The sequence below is a fragment of the Sarcophilus harrisii genome, chromosome 2 (genome assembly GCF_902635505.1).
Source record: "Sarcophilus harrisii chromosome 2, mSarHar1.11, whole genome shotgun sequence".
Taxonomy (NCBI): domain Eukaryota; kingdom Metazoa; phylum Chordata; class Mammalia; order Dasyuromorphia; family Dasyuridae; genus Sarcophilus; species Sarcophilus harrisii.
In genome coordinates, this window is record NC_045427.1 from 341,448,529 (window position 1) to 341,469,684 (window position 21,156).

General features: G+C 34.4%; 1 protein-coding gene across 3 annotated transcripts in view; it reads left to right on the top strand.

The window, feature by feature from the left end:
- BRF1 (BRF1 RNA polymerase III transcription initiation factor subunit) overlaps positions 1-21,156 on the top strand; it is a 153,277-nt gene that overhangs the window by 16,390 nt on the left and 115,731 nt on the right. For 2 of the 3 annotated variants that reach the window (XM_031952992.1, XM_031952993.1), the window contains exon 2: positions 16,885-16,965. The exons of the other annotated variant lie outside the window; for it this stretch is intronic. In XM_031952992.1, the coding sequence (XP_031808852.1) occupies positions 16,885-16,965 (81 nt within the window). The remainder of the gene's footprint in view (positions 1-16,884; positions 16,966-21,156) is intronic. 3 annotated transcript variants of the gene reach the window in all.

A 21,156-nucleotide genomic window follows, 5' to 3' on the forward strand; every position in this document is an offset into this window, starting at 1 on the left:
TGCAGATCAGTTGTTTTCTTATGTTTCCCATTCTCTTCTATTTTTCATTTTTTAAAATATTTTTATTCCTTATTACTTTGCTGGCTTCCCCTTGCCTAATTGTAATTATTTTTCTTTCTCTTCCTATCCTCCACCCCCATTCTAATTTTCAAGAAATTGTTTTCTTCCTTAAGATTTTGTATCTCCTTTTCCAGTTGATTGACTTTATTTTCATAATATGATTGTTTTTCTTGGATTGAAAATTTTTTTCCCTTCATCTCATTTGATTTTTAAAGTCTTTCTTGAGCATTTATATTAGGTCTCCTCATTACCTAGGAAGATCTATATTTTGCATCTGGCCTCATAGATGTACAGGCTGTGTGATACTGGGCAAGTCACTTAAATGCTGTTTTCCTCAGTCTCCTCAATTGTAGAGTTGGGATAACAATAGCATCTGTCTTTTAAGGTTGTGAGGAGAAAATGAAATATTTGTAAAGTGTGTAGCACACAGTTCTTGAAACTTTTTACAAATAAGATTTTACTTATAAATATACTTCCATACTGTGATTGAGTTGATTTCTTTGGGTGTCACATTATATTGTTGATTTGTATTGCACTTACATCTTTTTCATAGTTTAGTTATGCCTCCCCATAGTATACTTAAACCCAAGTATGGGATTTTATCTTTATCTCTGTCAAATTTTATTCATCTTGTTAGGATTCATTGTTCTAAACTGTGTAAGGACTATGTAATTTTTCATTTTTTATCTTTACAGCCTAGCCTTATATATAATGTTGAATTATTCTTGCATTAAATAGGATAACTTGTTTGTAATTGGAAAAAAAAAACAGGTTTTGGAGTTGAGAACCCTGTTGTGTGATTATAGGCTAGTCAGTTAACTTATATGAACTTCAGTGCCCTCTTTTGTAAAATTAGGACAGTTAATAATAAAAATGCCATTTTGCTGGATTGTCCATGGGATAATATAGATAGACTAAAGTGCTTTCTAAAAGTTAAAGCACTCTAGTAGATAAGAGTCAAGAAATTGACATTCCCCTCTAAACAATTTAAAAATAATGCTCCAAATGATATTTTGAAGCAGCAGAGCGAATAAAAGGTTGGGGTGAGATACTTTTCCAGTACAAGCCAACTTAGGAGATCAGAAAAAAAAAATCTGTGACATTTGGGCAGGGTCTAACCTGGAACCCATTTAATGTCAACACTCGATGTGGGCATTGGAAGCAGGTACAACATTTGCAACTGAAGCTTTGGGACTCTCAGCCCAGGATTGGTAAGATAGTTCAACAATTATCATAAAGAGATTACAGGGAACTCCTGTGTTAGCAGTTGTCTTATGTAGAATAAAATGTTTTTTGGCAGCTTTATTATCCATTACCCATTTCTGGGACACACTTAAAAGGCAGAGAGGAGCACTTTTGGTCAAGAGAGATCAGGGTTCTGAAGAGCAGTAGCATTTGCAGTTGCAAAGAAAAAGGCATTCTGAGGAGCAGTATTGTTTTCATGTCAAAGGACCTAAGACCTTAAGGTGCAGTATCATTTTCATCCCAAGGGATGACTACATCATGACTACATCTCTTCCTGGGTTACATCATATTGAAAAAAACAAAATCTTTCAAAATTCCTAGAACTAGCTCTGAAATCAGCACTTTAAAAAAGCCTGAACCTTGGGACAGCCCCTTCACCCCCCAGTCCCAAGTGAAAAAAGCCCAACTTTAGCATAAAATTCAAAGTGAAGAAATAGGATGGAAAAAATAAGTGAACAATAACAAAGGAACCTGACCATAAAAAGCTACTGTGGTGGCAGGGAAGGACAAAATTTAAATTCAGAAGAAGGCAGCGGTGTCAAAACAGTTACAAACAAAGTTTCACGGGAAAGTGATTCCAAAATTTTTGGAAGGTAAAAAATAATTTCAAAAATCAAAGAGTGGTAAGAGGAAAAATTGGGGAAAGAAATATATGAAGATTGTGAAAGACAATGAATAGTTTGGTAAAGAGGGATAAAAAATATTGATAAAATAACATTTTAAAAAACAGGATTGTTCAAATGGAAAAAGAGGTACAAAACTTCACTTATGAAAATAATTCCTTAAAAAGTAGAATTGGCCAAATGAAAAAGAAGCATAAAAGCTCACTAAAGAAAAGAATTCCTTACAAATTAGAACTGGATAATGGGAAGCTGATGACTCCCACAAGACATCAAGAAACAATAAAAGAAAGTCAAAAGAATGAAAAACAAGAAGAAATTTTGAAATATCTCATCAGAACAACTGACAGAAAAAAAATCAAAAAGAAATAATTTAAGAACTACCTGAAAACTACAATCAACAAAAGAACCTAAACATATTTCAAGAAATTAGAAAGGTGAAGGGGATTCTGGTAAGAGGACAAAGTTGGTTGATAAATTTTCAAGCTCTCCAGATTTCCCCCACAAATAAAACAAAATTCACCAGGGCGAACATAGACTGGTAAAAAATCAAGAAGACTTGGGGCAGAACAGGGGTCCTCCTGATACAACAGGAGAACTTCTGAAGACCCACCCCAGACTGGGGATTAACCTGTCTGAAGTGTAAACACTTCCAGGCTAACATCTCAGAAACATCAAGTGGAGATCCCTTAAGACTAGCTAAGTGTGATTGGAACTCAGAAGGAACCACTGAGACTTTCACATTAGGACTTTGTCTCCTAATTTGAGTCCAGAAAGATTGAGCGAGTGAATCTTGGCTAATTGGAAAAGCTAAATTCAGCTGTGCTGCTGAGACATGGCCCAGGGCTAGAAGGAACCAGCATACCCATGAGTTCAGAGGCAGGGAGGCAGGGACTCCACTGGCTCTGGACACTTAAAGGAGGAAGAGTTCTTTGTTTGGGGTTCCTGATCAGAGGGAAGAGAAACCAGAGGAACCATTTTCCTCCCTCTTTCCCCCCCAACAAGAATTAGAGCTGCTTACACTAAAGCAGCTCTCTTTTTTAAAAAAGATTTTATTTTAAAAAATATGGTATAGCACCTTCCAAAATTTATAAAGGAATAAGGAGGGAGGAATGGATAGATGAGGAAGCAAGAGGTGAGGGGAAAAGATAAGAGAGGGAAGTAGACAAGATATGGAGCAGAATCTAAAGAGGCAGCAGGGTTTGGAAAGATATGTATATGTGTGGGGTGTAAGTGTGTATGTATGTATATATTTAAATATCTATACATAAACATATCTTTTCTTAATTATAGCTTGCTTCGGTGGTAGAGTGGCCTGGGAAGATGAAAGGGGAAAAAAGAATAAAAGTTTAAAAAAAAAAAAAAAGGTACACAACAGAGAATCAAAGAACAATTTACAAGGAAGTAAAGAAAAATGGACATTTATGAATATTTCTTCTACGCACACATATATACCCTTTCTTGATCTGATAATATGTTGTTATATATTTTGAATCCTCCTTGATGTTCTGCTGAGCACATGGTAATGTTCTCTCTTGTTTTGCTTTATTTTGTTTTTTTTTTTTCCTGTTTTTCTTTTTAAATAAAATAAATTTAAAAAGAAAAAAGAAAGAAAGAAATTAGAGAAAAACTGCCCTGGTACTCTGGAACCAAAAAGTCAAATAAAAATTTAAAAAATCCACTAAACATCTCCTGAAAAAACTCCCAAAATGGAAACTCTAGTATTATCATAGTCAAATTCCACTGTTCTCATAAAAAAAATAAATAAATAAAACAAATTTTAAGTATACAGAAAGAAACTATTGAGGATAGAGCCAAAGTATGGAGTAAAGGCAGGAACTCTCCCCAGTGGCTCCCCAAGCCTCTCCAAATAACCTTTAAATAATGACTGAACTAATTTTAGAGCATCAGAACCCACAAAAACATGGAGTAAAACAATTTTCCAGTTCAGGACAGCAGGAAAGGTCTATGGTACCAGTGTGAGATTGGAATGCAGTGTGGCTTAGGCCACGTAAGCACAGCCCTGGCCCCAGCAAACTAGGATGACATCTTGGGGCAATTGAATCAATGGCAGCAGTGGCAGTTTCTAGACCTTTCAGCTCATAGACACCAAATTGACTTGGAAGGTCAAAAAGGAAAGTTCTGTTGCACCAGACTGAGAGGGAAGCACAACTCTGTGCAGGCTATGCCAGCACAGTTCCAGTCCAATCCCCAACAAACCACAAACAAGCACTGGGGGCCACTGAATCAACAGCATCAGCAGCAGTAGCAGCAATGGTGGCTTCCAAAGGTCTCAATTCCCATTGGTAAGGGGGTCAAATAGCTGTTCAGAAGGATATTATAGGGATCTCTTTGCTAGTAGTAAGACAGGATTGTGTTGCTTTGTCCATACTCAAATCCAGTTTGCAGTTCTGGACTGGAAAATTGTAGTTTTCAGGGTAAGGAAGAGCACTGGCATTCTAGAACTTATAGCCACAGTGGAGTAGGGACTTTCCTCCTCATTCCAGGGCAGAGAAGAGTGCTTGTGATAATTCACAGACCAAAAAAGTAGTAAACACACTTCTTGGATCATAACAATTTGGAAAAACTGAAAACTTAACAGGTCTCTAAAAAGAAAAGAGCTGCACAAAAGCCATGAAGTATACCGTTTACTCTGGAAACAGAGCCCTACTTTATTTAAAAAAAAAAAATTATAGCTTTTTATTTACAAGATATATGCATGGGTAATTTTTCATCATTGACAATTGCAAAACCTTTTGTTCCAATTTTTCCCCTCCTTCCCTCCACTCCCTCCCCTAAATGGCAGGTACCAATACATATTAAATATGTTAAAGTGTATATTAAATACAATATATGTCTACATATCATACGGTTATTTTGCTGCACAAGAAGAATCGGACTTTGAAATAATGTACAATTAACCGGTGAAGGAAATAAAAAATGCAAGCAGACAAAAACAGAGGGATTGGAAATGCTATGTAGTGGTTCACACTCATTTCCCAGAGTTCTTTTGCTGGGTGTAGCTGGTTCTATTCATTATTGAACAAATGGAACTGATTTGGTTCATCTCATTGTTGAAGAGAGCCACGTCCATCAGAATTGATCATCATATAGTATTGTTGTTAAAGTTTATAATGATCTCCTGGTCCTGCTCATATTACTCAGCATCAGTTCATGTAAGTCTCAGAGCCCTACTTTAACCAAAACTTAAAAGCCAAATAATAGATTGGGGGAATGGGCAAACAACAGAAAAGGATTCTGAACATAAAAACTTACTGTGGTGACAAGGAAGATCAAAACACACTCAGAAGAAGATAACAAAATCAAAGCTCCTATACCCAAAGCCTCCATGAAAAATAAGAATTCGTCTCAAGCCAGCAAAGAGCTCAAAAGAGATTTTGGGGAAGAAACCATTAAAATACCATAGTCAGAATCATAGATAAGATTTTGTAGCTTCCACATTAAAGAAGTGAAGAGCTTGCTCTAATTTCCTCTTTTATTAGTGGCAAGTTCTCCCTTTTCATTTTTAAGACTAACAATTTGATTTTCCTCTTTCCTTTTTCTAATCAAATTTACCAAGGGTTTATATATTTTGTTAGTTTTTTCATAGAATCAACTTTTGTTTTATTTATTAATACAATATTTTTTTTTTACTTTCAATTTTATTAATCTCTCCTTTTATTTTTAGAATTTCAAGTTTAGAGTTTGAGTGAGGGGGTTTTTGGTTTTTAATTTGCTCTTTTTCTAGCTTTTTTAGTTCCAAGCCTAATTCATTGATTTTCTCTTTCTCTATTTTATGCAAGCAGGCCTCTAGAGATATAAAGTTTCCTCTTATTACTGCTTTGGCTGCATCCCACACATTTTGGTATGACATCTCATTATTGTCATTTTCTTGGGTGAAATTATTAATTGTGTCTTTGATTTGCTATTTCACCCAGTCATTCTTTAGGGTGAGATTATTTAGTTTCCAATTACTTTTTTTTTTTTTAATTATAATTTTTTATTGACAGAACCCATGCCTGGGTAATTTTTTACAACATTATCCCTTGCATTCAATTCTGTTCCGACTTTTCCCCTCCCTCCCTCTACTCCCTTCCCCCAGATGGCAAGCAGTCCTATACATGTTAAATAAGTAACAGTATATCCTAAATACAATATATGTGTGTAGAACCGAACAGTTCTCTTGTTGCACAGTAAGAATTTGATTCAGAAAGTAAAATTAACCTGGGAAGAAAAACAAAAGTGCAAACAGTTTACATTCATTTCCCAGTGTTCTTTCTTTGGGTATAGCTGCTTCTGTCCATCATTGATCAATTGAAACTGAGTTAGATCTTCTCTTTGTCAAAGAAATCCACTTCCATCAGAATACATCCTCATACAGTATCGTTGTTGATGTATATAATGATCTCATGGTTCTGCTCATTTCACTTAGCATCAGTTCATGTAAGTCTCTCCAAGCCTCTCTGTATTCATCCTGCTGGTCATTTCTTACAGAACAATAATATTCCATAACATTCATATACCACAATTTACCACAATTCTCCGATTGATGGTCATCCATTCATTTTCCAGTTTCTAGCCACTACAAACAGGGCTGCCACAAACATTTTGGCACATACAGGTCCCTTTCCCTTCTTTAGTATCTCTTTGGGGTAGTAGTACCAGTAGTAGCACTGTTGGATCAAAGGGTATGCATAGTTTGATAACTTTTTGGGCATAATTCCAGATTGCTCTCCAGAATGGCTGGATTAGTTCACCAACAATGCATCAGTAATGCATCAGTGTCCCAGTTTTCCCACATCCCCTCCAACATTCGTCATTATTTTTTCCTGTCATCTTTAACCAATCTGACAGGTGTGTAGTAGTATCTTAGAGTTGTCTTAATTTGCCTTTCTCTGATTAATAACGACTTGGAGCATCTTTTCATATGGCTAGAGATAATTTCAATTTCATCATCTGAAAATTGTCTGTTCATATCCTTTGATCATTTATCAATTGGAGAATGATTTTCTTTTTTTTTAATAGCCTTTTATTTACAGGATATATGCATGGGTAACTTTACAGCATTAACAATTGCCAAACCTCTTGTTCCAATTTTTCACCTCTTAGCCCCCCACCCCCTCCCCTAGATGGCAGGATGACCAGTAGATGTTAAATATATTAAAATATAAATTAGATACACAATAAGTATACATGACCAAAACGTTATTTTGCTGTACAAAAAGAATCAGACTCTGAAATATTGTACAATTAGCTTGTGAAGGAAATCAAAAATGCAGGTGTGCATAAATATAGGGATTGGGAATTCAATGTAATGGTTTTTAGTCATCTCCCAGAGTTCTTTTTCTGGGCGTAGCTGGTTCAGTTCATTACTGCTCCATTGGAAATGATTTAGTTGATCTCGTTGCTGAGGATGGCCTGGTCCATCAGAACTGGTCATCATCTAGTATTGTTGTTGAAGTATATAATGATCTCCTGGTCCTGCTCATTTCACTCAGCATCAGTTCGTGTAAGTCTCTCCAGGCCTTTCTGAAATTATCCTGTTGGTCATTTCTTACAGAACAGTAATATTCCATATTTCATATACCATAATTTATTCAGCCATTCTCAACTGATGGACATCCATTCAGTTTCCAGTTTTAGCCACTACAAAGAGGCTGCCACAAACATTCGTGCACATACAGGTCCTTTTCCCTTCTTTATAATCTCTTGGGATATAATCCCAGTAGTAACACTGCTGGATCAAAGGGTATGCACAGTTTGATAACTTTTGAGCATAGTTCAAACTACTCTCCAAAATGGTTGGATTGTTCACAACTCCACCAACAATGCATCAATGTCCCAGTTTTCCGCATCCTCCAACAATCATCATTATTTTTCCTGTCATCTTAGCCAATCTGACAGGTGTGTAGTGGTATCTTAGAGTTGTCTTAATTTGCATTTCTGATTAATAATGACTTGGAGCATCTTTTCATATGACTAGAAATAGTTTCAATTTCTTCATCTAAGAATTGTCTGTTCTATCCTTGACCATTTTTCAATTGGAGAATGGCTTGATTTTTATAAGTTAGAGTTAATTCTCTATATATTTTGAAAATGAGGCCTTTATCAGAACCTTTGACTGTAAAAATATTTTCCCAGTTTATTGCTTCCTTCTAATCTTGTCTGCATTAGTTTTGTTTGTACAAAACTTTTCAGTTTGGTATAATCGAAATTTTCTATTTTGTGATCAGTAATGATTCTAGTTCTCTTGGTCATAAAGACCTTCCCCTTCCACAGGTCTGAAGGTAAACTATCCTGTGTTCCTCTAATTTATTAATAATTTCATTCTTTATGCCTAGGTCATGAACCCATTTTGACCTTATCTTGGTGTCACGTTAGTATGGATCAATGCCTAGTTTCTGCCATATTAGTTTCCAATTTTCCAGCAATTTTATCAAACAGTAAGTTCTTATCCCAAAAGCTGGGATCTTTGGGTTTGTCAAAGACTAGGTTGCTATATTTGTTGACTGTTTTATCCCTTGAACCTAATCTATTCCACTGATCAACTAATCTATTCCTTACCCAATACCAAATAGTTTTGGTAACTGCTGCTCTATAATATAATTTTAGATCTGGTACAGCTAAGCCACCTTCATTTCATTTTTTTTTTCATTAATTCCCTTTAAATTCTTGACCTTTTGTTTTTCTATATGAACTTTGATGTTATTTTTTCTAGGTCATTAAAATAGTTTTTTGGGACTCTGATTGGTATAGCGCTAAATAAATAGATTAGTTTAGGTAATATTGTCATCTTTATTATATTTGCTCGCCCTATCCAAGAGCATTTAATATTTTTCAATTGGTTAGATCAGACTTAATTTGTGTGAAAAGTGGTCTGTAATTTTGCTCATACAGTTTCTGATTTTCCTTGCAGATAGATTCCTAAATATTTTATATTATCAGTAGTTACTAAATGGAATTTCTCTTTGTAACTCTGACTGTTGGATTTTGTTAGTGATATATAAGAATGCTGATGACTTATGTGGGTTTATTTTATAACCAGCAACTTTGCTAAAGTTGTGGATTATTTCTAATAACTTTTTAGCAGAATCTCTGGGGTTCTCTAAGTATACCATCATGTCATTGGCAAAGAGTGATAATTTGGTTTCCTCATTGCCTATTCTTATTCCTTTAATCTCTTTCTCAGCTCTTATTGCTTAAGCTAGCATTTCTAATACAGTATTAAATAGTAACGGTGATAGTGGGCAACCTTGTTTCCTCAGATCTTATTGGAATGGTTGCAGTTTGTCTCCATTACATATGATGCTTACTGATGGTTTAAATAGATGCTGCTGATTATTTTAAGGAAAAGTCCATTTATTCCTATACTCTCAAGTGTTTTTAATAGGAATGGATGTTGGATTTTATCATATGCTTTTCTGCATCTATTGAGATGATCATATGGTTTTGTTAATTTGGTTATTAACATGGCAATTATATTGATAGTTTTCCTAATATTGAACCAGCCCTGAATTCTGATATAAATCCTACTTGATCATAGTGTATTATCTTGGAGATGATTTTTGTAGTCTTTTGCTAATATCTTATTTAAGATTTTAGCATCAATATTCATTAGGAGATTGGTCTATAATTTTCTTTCTCTGTTTCAGCCTACCTGGTTTAGGTATCAGTACCATGTCTGTGTCATAGAAGGAATTTGGTAGGACTCCTTCATTCCCTATTTTATCAAATAATTTATATAGCATTGGGCCAATTGTTCTTTAAATGTTTGGTAAAATTCACATGTAAATCCATCTGGTCCTGGGATTTTTCTTAGGGAGTTGTTTAATTGCCTGTTCTATTCTATTTCTGAAATGGGACTATTCAAGCAATTTACTTCCTCCTCTGTTAGTCTGGGAAGTCTATATTTTGGAGGTGTCATCCATTTCACTTAGGTTATCAAATTTATTGGCATAAAGTTGAGCAAAATAACTCCTTATTATTTCTCTAATTTCCTCTTCATTGGTGGAAAGTTCTCCTTTTCATTTTAAGACTACTAATTTCATTTTCCTCTCTCCTTTTTCTAATCAGATTTACAAAGGCTTATCTATTTTATTGGCTTTTTCATAGAACCAACTCTTAGTTTTATTAATTAGTTCAATAGTTTTTTACTTTCAATATTTTAATTTCTCCTTTTAATTTTAAATTTCCAATTTAGTATTTGATTGGGGGTTTTAATTTGGTCTTTTTTTAGTTGTTTTAGTTGCAAGCCCAATTCATTAATCTTTTCTTTCTCTGTTTTATTCAAGTAAGCCTCTAAGGATATAAAATTCCCTCTTATTACCGCTTTGGCTGCATCCCACAAATTTTGTTATGATGTCTCATCATTGTCATTATGTTGAGTGAAATTATTAATTGTATCTATAATTTGCTGCTTCACCCAATCATTCTTTAAGATGAGATTGTTTAGTTTCCAATTACTTTTGGTCTATTTCCCCTAACTTTATGTTGAATGTAGTTTTATTGCATCATGATCTGAAAGAAAGCATTTACTATTTCTGCTTTCTGCATTGAATTTGAGGTCTTTATGTCCTAATATATGGTCAATTTTTGAATAGGTTCCATGAACTGCTGAGAAGAAAGTATATTCCTTTCTATTTCCATTCAATTTTCTCCAAAGATCCAACATACCTAATTTTTCTAATATTCTATTTACTTCTTTAATTTCTTTCTTATTTGTTTTGTGGTTTGATTTGTCTAATTCTGAGAGTGCAAGGTTGAGATCTCCTACTATTACAGTTTTGTTGTCTATTTCTTCTTGCAACTCTCTAACTTCTCTTTTAGGAAGTTGATGCCATACCACTTTTGCATATATTTTAATATTTATATTGCTTGTTTTTTGTACCCTTTAGCAGGATGTAGTTTCCTTCCTTATCTCTTTTAATTAGATCAATTTTTACTTTTGCTTGATCTGAGATAAGGATGGCTACCCCTGCTTTTTTGACTTCACCTGAAGCATAATAGATTTTGCTCCAGCCTTTTACCTTACTCATATGTATCTCCCTGCTTTAAATGTGTTTCTTGTAAACAACATATTGTAGGGTTCTGACTTTTGATCAGTCTGCTATCTGCCTCCTCTTTATGGGGAGTTCATCCCATTCACATTTACGGTTAGAATTACTAAATCGTATTTCCTGCCATCCTAATAACCCCAGATTATTCTTTACTTATTCTTCCTCCCCAACCTCTTTCCCCTTTTTAAACTTATGTACCCCTCTTGTATCATGATGCTTACCCTCTTTATATCCCTCCCTCCCCCTTTGAGTCTTTCCCCTTCCTTCCCTTATTACTCTTTTTCTTTTCCTTTTCCTCTCCCCGTTTTAATGAGGCTGAGAGAATTTTCTCTATAACAAATGTGATTATTTTTCTTTGAGCCAACTCTAATGAGAGTAGATTCACACAATGTTCCTCCCCCTCTCTAAATTCCCTCAGATATGATAAGTTTCCTTTGCCTGTTTGTGGGATGTGGTTTCCCTCTTTTTATCCCTCCTTCCCACCTTATTCTGCTATCATCCCTTTTCCATATCTACTTCCCTTTTTATGTTATATCAGTACAATCAAATTATACATGTATTCTTTTTGTATATCTACAACAGAAATACAATTCTCAAGAGTTATTTTCTTATTTCTGCATCTCTTGAGTTCTATGGTTAGATCAAATTTTTTTTTAGTTCTGGTTTTCATCAGAAACAAATGGAATTCATTTGTTTCATTAAATGTCCATCTTCTTCCCTGAAGAAAATGCTCAACTTAGCTGGGTAGTTTATTCTTGGCTGCATCCCAAGTTCTTGTGCCTTTGGAATATCATATTCAGGCCCTTCTTTCCTTTAATGTAGAGGCAGCCAGATCTTGGGTGATCCTTATTGTGGCACCTCGGTATTTAAATGGTTTTTGGCTGCTTGTAAAATTTTTTCCTTAATCTGATAGTTCTGAAATTTGGCCACAATATTCCTTGGGGTTTTATTTTAGGGTTTCTTTCAGAAGGTGTTGATGAATTCTTTCAATGCCTATTTTACCTTCTGTTCTATTACATCTGGCAGTTTCTATGATGATTTCTTGTAAAAGAGTATCTAGGCTCTTTTTTCATCATAGTTTTGGAAAGTCCAGTAATCCTCAGATTATCTGTCCTAGATCTATTTTCCAAGTCTGTCGTTTTTGCAAGTAGATAATTCATGGTTTTTCAGTTTGTCATTTTTTGTTTTTGTGACTGATTCTGCTGTCTCAATGAATCATTAGTTTCTATTTGTTCAGTTCTAATTTTAAGAATTATTTTCTTCATTAGCTTTTTTACTTCTTTCTGTATACGTCCAATTGGTTTTAAATGTATTGTTTTGGTCTGTGGAATTTTTTCCATTTCACTAATTTTTTTTTTAATGAATTATTTTCTTTTTCAATTCACAGATCCTACTTTCTTGCGAGTTCTTTGTCTTTTCCAATTCACGGATCCTACTTTCTTGCGAGTTCTTTGTCTTTTCCAATTCACAAATCCTACTTTCTAGTGAATTCTTACTTTCCTGAGATTTTTTTAGTTTTTCCAATTCACAAATTTTGTTTCCCTGCTTCCTGGAATTTTTAACTTTTCAATTAGTATTTCAGGAAGTTGTTGCTCTCTTATAAGGCTTCTCTTTCCTTTCCCCATTTATCTTCTAACTCTCTTTTGAGACTTTTAATGGTCTGTTCTATGAGAGCATCATGTAAAGGAGGACAGTCTGATGCATTTTTGCTGTTTGAGGTCTCTTCAGATTTGCTGACCTGCTCTTTTTCTGCATAGAAGCTGTGGATAGTTCTTTTCATCTTTTTATTCATGTTTTAAAGCCTTTAGGGTGTGTCTCCTAGGCAAGGGGGTTTACCAGCTTCCTCTGCAGAGCAGGGAGAGATGCAAACCGATTTCTGGCTCTGAGGTATGGGAGTGCTCTGAGTGAGAGTCTTCCCTTCCCCCAACAGGAAGTGGATTCAGCACTGGCCGAGCTATCAAAGTGCCCAGTTGGGCTGAGTGGGTTAGCGATTGCCCTCGGCTAGAGACTAAGGGGTGAAAGTGTCACTGCCCCAGGCCGGAGCCTCTTGTGGGACTGTGAATATTAGCAGCTGACCGCAGACCGCCGGCAAACTCTGCCCACCGTCTCTGCCTGATGCAAATCGGCCCTGGAAAAGCTCTATGGCCCCAAGCCGAGCTCCCCACTGCGCAGATTGGAGGCTAACCCAGTCTGTGTCCTCCTGCCGTGCAGGATCACATCTGCCCCAAGGAAAAGCCCGGTACTGCGGGTTGGGGCTGCGTGCTTGTGCTGAGTTCTGTGCTCTCACTTTCGGTTTGAGGCTCTCCTCGGAACCTAATTTCTCTCCCCGTCTGCGCTGATCTCCCCCCTGGCCCCGGAACCAACCTTTTTTTTTGGTGAGACTGCAGATTTTCTTCAGCCGGTGAGTTGTTCTACTTCTTATCTTTACGAATTGTAGCAGTCAAGACTATTTTTGAGGCTTGATATAATATTGATAAAGAGGGTAAGAGAAGAGCTTAGAAAGTCGCTTGTGCCTTCTCCGCCATCTTGGCTCCGCCCCCAGAATGATTTTCTTATAAATTAGAGTTAATTCTCTATATATTTTGGAAATGAGGCATTTATCAGAACATTTAACTATGAAAATGTTTTCCCAGTTTGTTTTTTTTTCCCACTTTTCCTTTCTAATCTTGTTTGCATTAAGGGTCACTCTTAAGAGAAGAAAAATAGGGGAGACCTTCCCAAAAAGTATAGTGTCCAATTAATTTTTGGTGTATTTTCCCCTGGCTTTTTATTGAATGTAATTTTTATTGCATGGTGATCTGAAAAGGATGCATTTACTATTTCTGCCGTTTTGCATTTGATTTTGAGGTCTTTATGTCCTAATATATAGTCAATTTTTGTATAGGTTCCATGAACTTCCAAAAAGAATGTGTACTCCTTTCTGTCTTCATTTAGTTTTCTCCAAAGATCTATCATACCTAACTTTTCTAGTGTTGTATTTACCTCTTTAACTTCTTTCTTAATTATTTTGTGGGATTTATCTAGTTCTGAGAGTGCAAGGTTGAGATCTCCCACTATTATAGTTTTGCTGTCTATTTCTTCTTGCAGCTCTCTTAACTTCTCCTTTAAGAATTTAGATGCTACACCCACTTGGTGCATATATGTTTAATATTGCTTCATTAGCTATGCTATCCTTTAGCAATATATAGTGTCCTTTCTCATCTCTTTTAATTAGATCAGTTTTTGCTTTTGCTTGATCTGAGATCACAATGGCTACCCCTGCTTTTTTGACTTCACCTGAAGCATAGTAGATTCTTTTCCAGCCTTTTACCTTTACTCTGTCTGTATCGCCCTGCTTCTATTGTGTTTCCTGTAAACAACATATTATAGGATTCTAACTTTTAATTCAATCTGCTATCTACCTTTATGGAGGAGTTTACCCCATTCACATTTATGGTTAAAATTACTAATTCTGTATTTCTTGCTATCTTATTAAGCCCAGATTATGCTTTTCTCTTTACTTTCCTCCCTCCCCAGTATTAAACTTGTGAGCACCATTTGCCTCACGCAGCCCTCCCTCTTTATGATCTCTCTCCCCTCTTAGAGTCCCTCCTCTTTTCTTAAACCTTTCCCTTACAATTTCCATATTCCCTTCTATTTAGCTTTCTCCTTCCCTTTTCACTTTTCCCCTCCTACTTTTCAATGAGGTGGGAGAAGTTTCTCTGTAAATCAAATATGTCTAATATTTTCTCTTTGTGCCAGTTCTGATGAGAGTAAGATTCATACTATGTTTATGCCCCTCCCTTCTTTCCCTCAGATATAATAGGTTTTCTTTGCTTCTTTGTGAGATGCAGTACCTCCACTTTTCCTTTTTTTCTGGTACAATTTCCTTTCTACCTCTAGCTTCTTTTTTATATTATAACAGTAAAACCAAATTATACATGTATTCTTTATGTATAATCCTAACTGAAATATAGTTCCCAAGATTTCTTTTTACCTTTTTATGTTTCTCTTGAGACCTATATTTGGAGGTCATACTTTTTGTTTAGTTCCAGGTTTTTTCATCAAAAATAGATGGAATTCACCTACTTCATTGAATATCCATTTTCTTCCCTGGAAGAAAATGCTCATTTTGTCTGGGTAAGTTATTCTTAGCTGCATACTAAGTTCCTTAGCCTTCTGGAATATCAGATTCCAGGCCCTTTGATCCTTGAATGTGGACACTGCTAGATCCTGAGTAATCCTTATTGTTGCTCAGCTGTATTTGAATTGATTTTTTCTAGATGCTTGTAGTATTTTTCACTTGGTCTGATAGTTCCGGAATTTAGCCACAATATTTCTTGGGGTTTTGATTTTGGGATCGCCTTCAGTAGGTGATCGATGAATTCTTTCAATGTCTATTTTACCTTCTCTTTTTTATAACATCTGGGTAATTCTCTTTAATGATTTCTTGGAAAATGGTATCTAGGCCCTTTTTTTCATCATGATTTTCAGGAAGTCCAATAATCCTCAGATTATCTCTCTTAGATCTATTTTCCTGGTCTGATGTTTTCCCAAGTAGGTATTTAACATTTTTTTCTATTTTTTTTCTTTTTTTTTGGTTTTGTGTGACTGATTTTTGGTGTCTCCTTGAGTCATTCATTGCCATTTGTTCAATTCTGATTTTTAATGAATTGTTTTCTTCATTTACCTTTTTCTTTTCGTAATTGGCCAGTTGAGTTTTTAAATGAGTTGTTTTGTTCTATGGAATTTTTTTTCCATTTTGCCAATTTTATGTTTTAGAAAGCTATTTTCTTTTTCCAATTCACTAATTTTATTTTTCAGGGAGTTGATTTCCATGTGTATTTTTCATTTGTAAGAATTTGAATTATGCCTTAGATCAGTGGTATCAAAGTCAAATAGAAACAGATGCCTGTGGACTACCTATTAACTTAGAAAACCACAAATTAACATTATCTGTGTTTTGTTATATTTGTTAAATATCTGCCTGTTATATTTTTATTTAATTCTTGAGCATTGATTTTTATAGGTGGGTTACCTAAATACCTCCCCTTAGGTATCTGACACCTAATATAGATCACGTATAAGGTTCTATCTTCCAGCTCAAATCCTGCTGTCCTGTGACTTCATTTACAATTCTAGGAACTAAGTTTGAACCACTTTGATTAGATTAGAGAGATTTAATTAAGGGGCTCAATGATTCTAGCAGAAGCTGAAAAGATAGGGACTCTATTGTAAACCTTCAATTATAAGGTGAAGAGTCTGCATTTTATTTTGTGTATAAATGCCTTCTAAATATTTGAAGAGTAGAGGGTGAGGGATGGACTTAGAGTCTTTTAGAAACACTATTATTTTAAGATTGTATGAGTGTCTCTGCATGTGTGTATGTGTATATTAAGCAGATAGCAGAAAGAATGTTGAAAGTTAAGGCTTTACCTCTAACTCTGAATGACCATAATGACAATGACAGTTTTCCCAAGTAGGCTTTTTTGATAGTGGGGAAAATTCATTTTTTAGTTAATTGAGTTTATAGTACCTGAAGTAATCTGGATTATTTGGTAGCTGACTTAAAAAACTACCTTTTATTTTACCTTTATTTTTGGAGTCAGGAAAATATATCTTTTTGAGTTCAAATCTGACCTCAGATACTTTCTAGTAGTATGACTTAGGAGAAGTCAATTAACCTTGTTTGTCTAGTTTCTCTATCTATAAAATGAGCTGGAGAAGGAAATGGTAAACCACTCTGATATTTTTGCCAGTAAAACTCCAAATGGGGTCACAAACATGCAATTAAATGACTGAACAACAACTTTTTATTTGTAGTTTAAGAGAATATTAGACAATATATAATGGAAAAATCATAGCACTGGAATTACAGAATATCTTATGTCTTCAGTAATTTCTTCTAATTTTTATGTTTATAGGTGCAGGCAAAATTCCATCAGTAGGAGGAAGCTTCCATGTAAACCTGGGAAAGGAATCCAGAGCTCAGACTCTTCAGAATGGTACTTATTTCTGTTGAATTTGGGTGCTAGATTTGTATTAATATTGATACTCTAGTTGAGTGACCTCATAATTATATGTGCTATTAGAAAAAAATATTGTTTTTGATATTAGGAAAATGTGGACAATTGACCTAATATGTTGATAAATATTGATTCTAAAAATAATTTTCATTGGGAATAATTAAGGGATGCCCATTGTTGCACATATGCTATATTTCTGAAAAGGTATGCCCTAAGCTATTTGAATCTTTTAAAATTTCCATTTACTTAAATTTTAGATAATATAATTAATTAGCTTACAAAGCGCTTTTTTCAAAAGAACTCTATGAGATATATAGTACAGAACAAAATGCAGACTCTTCACCTTATAATTGAAGGTTTACAATAGAGTCCCTATCTTTTCAGCTTCTGCTAGAATCATTGAGCCCCTTAATTAAATCTCTGCAATCTAATCAAAGTGGTTTAAACTTAGTTCCTAGAATCGTAAATGAAGTCACAGGACAGCAGGATTTGAGTTGGAAGATAGAACCTTATACATGATCTATAACAGGTGTCATGTCTTTTAGACCTGACATGAAACCTTTGATGATTATTCTTTTGCATTGGTTGTTCAACCAATTCTGAATCCATCTAATTGTACTGTCCAAATAAATGAATAGATTTAGTGCTGTTCTAATCAAACTGCAAAAGGAATACTTCATAGAGCTAGAAAAAAATAATAAAATAAGTTGGAAGAATAACAAGATCTAAACATTTATTGTCTAAAAGGATTTTTAAAAGATCAGTAGAACAGATTTAAAAAGGAAGAATTGTGAACAAATGAATTCACTGTTTGATAACTTGGGAGCAAAATGGTTTTTGGGAAGGAACTTCATTTTTAGCAAATTCTGTTAGGTAAGGTGCAAAGTGGTTTGGCAGAAATGAATTTCAGACCACTTATGTCTCTTCCTATGAAAAAATAAACTCCTTAAGGGCAGGGAATATCTTTGCAATTTTTATTTGCATTGTCATTGCTCAGCACAGTATTTGGTAAATAGTAAGTGCTTAATAAATGCTTTTTACATAGCAAAGTAAATACAAAGCGGATTTTTGACCTAAATATTAAAGGTTATACCATAAAAATCCAGATGACAAATAGATCAGGTATCTTTTTGTGGCTAGGGAGATTGTTAGTTTACAGAATAGAAAGATATAATCACAAAACATAATTTCAGTTACATGAAATTAAAAAGCTTTTGCATGTGTAAAATCAGTGCAACTAGGATAAGGAAGAAGAGTTGATGGAGACAAAATCTTTATCCTAAAGGGTCCATTATCCAAATTATACAAAGAACTACATATATATACACATATATATACATATATATATATATATATATATATCCAAAAGCCAAATGAATAAGCAGTGAGTGCATATGGACAAACAATACTCAAAAGAAGAATTACACACTTGAATAATAATTTTTTTTTTATGTCTCTCAAAAAAAATTTTTTTTTAATTTAATAGCTTTTTATTTACAGGTTATATGTATGGGTAACTTTACAGCATTAACAATTGCCAAACCTCTTGTTGAATAATTATTTGAAAGACTGCTCAAAATCAGCAATAAGAGAAACATGCTAAGTATTGTAAATGCAAAGAAAAAGTAAAAACAATTCCATTCATATCTTATATTTTAGTGGAAAAAGTAACATGTATATAGGTAGATACATACAACGTGCATGAAAAATAACCTTTGAAGGAAGGTTCTTAAAGCTGTAGCCCCCAGAAAAGCCTACTTGAAGAAGGTAGTATTTTAGATGAATCTTGAAGCCAGAAATCTTTAGAAGTGTTAAATGAAGAAGGCATTAGTGAATGAGAGATTGGGCCAGTATGGTTGAGCCATGGAATGAATGTAATAGGAGGAACCATATGTAACAACACAAAACAAACTGTGGAAAATGGAGTGGACCAAGTTTTAAAGAGCTTTAAGTACTAAATAAAGTCTTTTCTATTTAGTTTTAGAAATAATAGGAAGGCATTGTGGTTTACATGGCATAGTCAGATCTGTTCTTTAGGAAAATCACTTTAGTGACTTTGTGGGGATGCATTAGAAGAGAATTGAGCTAAGGAGACCAATTAAGAATACCTTTGAAAATAATAAAAACCTGAACTAAGATAGTGTCTATGTGAGTGGAAAAAAGGGGACGTAGGAGAGCTTTTGAATACATGAGAGTTTTTATAACTGAAGAGGTTGGAAAAAAAATTATTGGTGGTTTTGACAGAAATATGGAAGGTTTGGAAAAGGGAAAGGTAGTAAGTTTTGTTTGGGATTTAGTTAGCCTAAGGTATCTATTCAGATTATCTGTGCAAATGTCAGTTAGGCAGTTGGTGATGCAAGATTGGAACTCGGGAAAGTGACTTGGATCAGATATGTAGATCTTTGCCTAATGGAAATCATAATTGAACATAGAGGAATTGAAGAAGCAAGAAAAAGAGTATAAAGGAAGAAAAAGAAGAGGGCCTCAGAAATGACATAGAAAATATAAAATTCCAACAAAGGATATGAAAGAGGAATAGTTAAACAGGTCATAAGAAAACAAGGAGACTGGGATGTCAAAACAAACAAACAAAAAACCCAACATCTAGAAAAGAGAGTTTCTAGAAAGAAGTAGACCACTGTGTCAGATCCTGCAGAAGGATCTAAAGGAATGAGGATTGAAGAATAGCCATTAGATTTGGTAATTAGAAGATGGTAATTTTGGAGAAAGTAGTTTCAAATGAATGATGAATTTGAAAGCCAGATTGGTAAATCTGCTAAACAAGATAAAAAGCAAAAGTATACAAGGTTCATTAAAAGATTGATCTTGGCAAGATGGACCACCGCTTTTTCAGAGACTAGAGTGTAAGAAGAGGTAGTTGGAAATGGTGTTATAGGGAAGTGAATTGAGAAAGAGGAGAATTTCGTCAGTTAAATAGAAGTGGAAAGATTGCCTTTCAATTAATATTAGATAATATATTTATTTGTAGTAGACCTATTTATTAGTATTTCTTGACTTCCTCCTTCATAAGAAGAAAAGGAAATGGATGATTAGAGTATTCCAGAACTAGGGCTTGGCAAGATGTTAGTTGAGATGGAACAAAGGTAAAAGAGATTTGAGAATAAAAGATAATATAGATTCATCATAGATTTGAGAAGAATGTAACCAGCCTGGGACAATATTAAGGGGGTGGAGAGTTTGGAAGTTATAGTGAAGAAAATAATGTTAGAAGAGTTATAGAAAGATAGGCCCACTAAAGGATATTGCAAATAGCTGTTATTCTATAAAATAATTTGAAATTGTGATTATTTTTTTAAAAGTAGCAAAAAGAATACTCCAAGTGGTGTATGTGTGTGTATATATACACATACATATATGTATATATATGTAAGTATATACATGTGTGTGTGTATCCATCCTGAGGAGATCAAAGGATCAAAGACAGAAAAAAAGCTCTGATACATACTAAAATATTCATAACCTCACTTCTCTGCATCACAATAAAATGTGGCTAATTTTCAAAGAGATGGGAGTACTAAATCATCTTATTGTCTCCTGAGGAAGTTGTATGTAGAACAAGAAGCACACTTAGCAATAATTGATTATGACAAAGCTGTATATTGTCATCTTATTTAATTAACTTACATGCAGAGTACATCATGCAAAAGGCCTGGTTGAATGAATCAGAAGCCGAATTAAGATTTCTGGGAGAAATATTAACAATCTCAGATATATAGGTGATATCCTCCAGGTGGCAGAAAGTGAAGATCCTCTTGATAAGAGTGAAAGAGGAGAATATAAAAGCTGGCTTGAAATTAAACATCAAAAAATTACTTAACAACAGATCCCATCACTTCCTGGAAAGTAGAGGGAGAAGAAATAAAAATAATGTCAGATTTTATATTCTTGGACTTAAAGACCACTGCAGTAATAACTATAGCCATGAAATTAAGATGTGTACTATTTGGAAAAAAAGCTATGGAAGATCTGGATAGCATGGTAAAAAGGAGAAACATCTCTTTGCTGACAGAGGTCTATATAGTCAAAGCTATGTTTTTTGTTTTTCAATAGTAGCTTATGGCTTTAAGAGTTGGATTGTAAATAAAATTGATTACCACAAAATTGACATTTTCAAGTTGAGTTGCTGAAGAAGACTTTTGAGATTCCTTG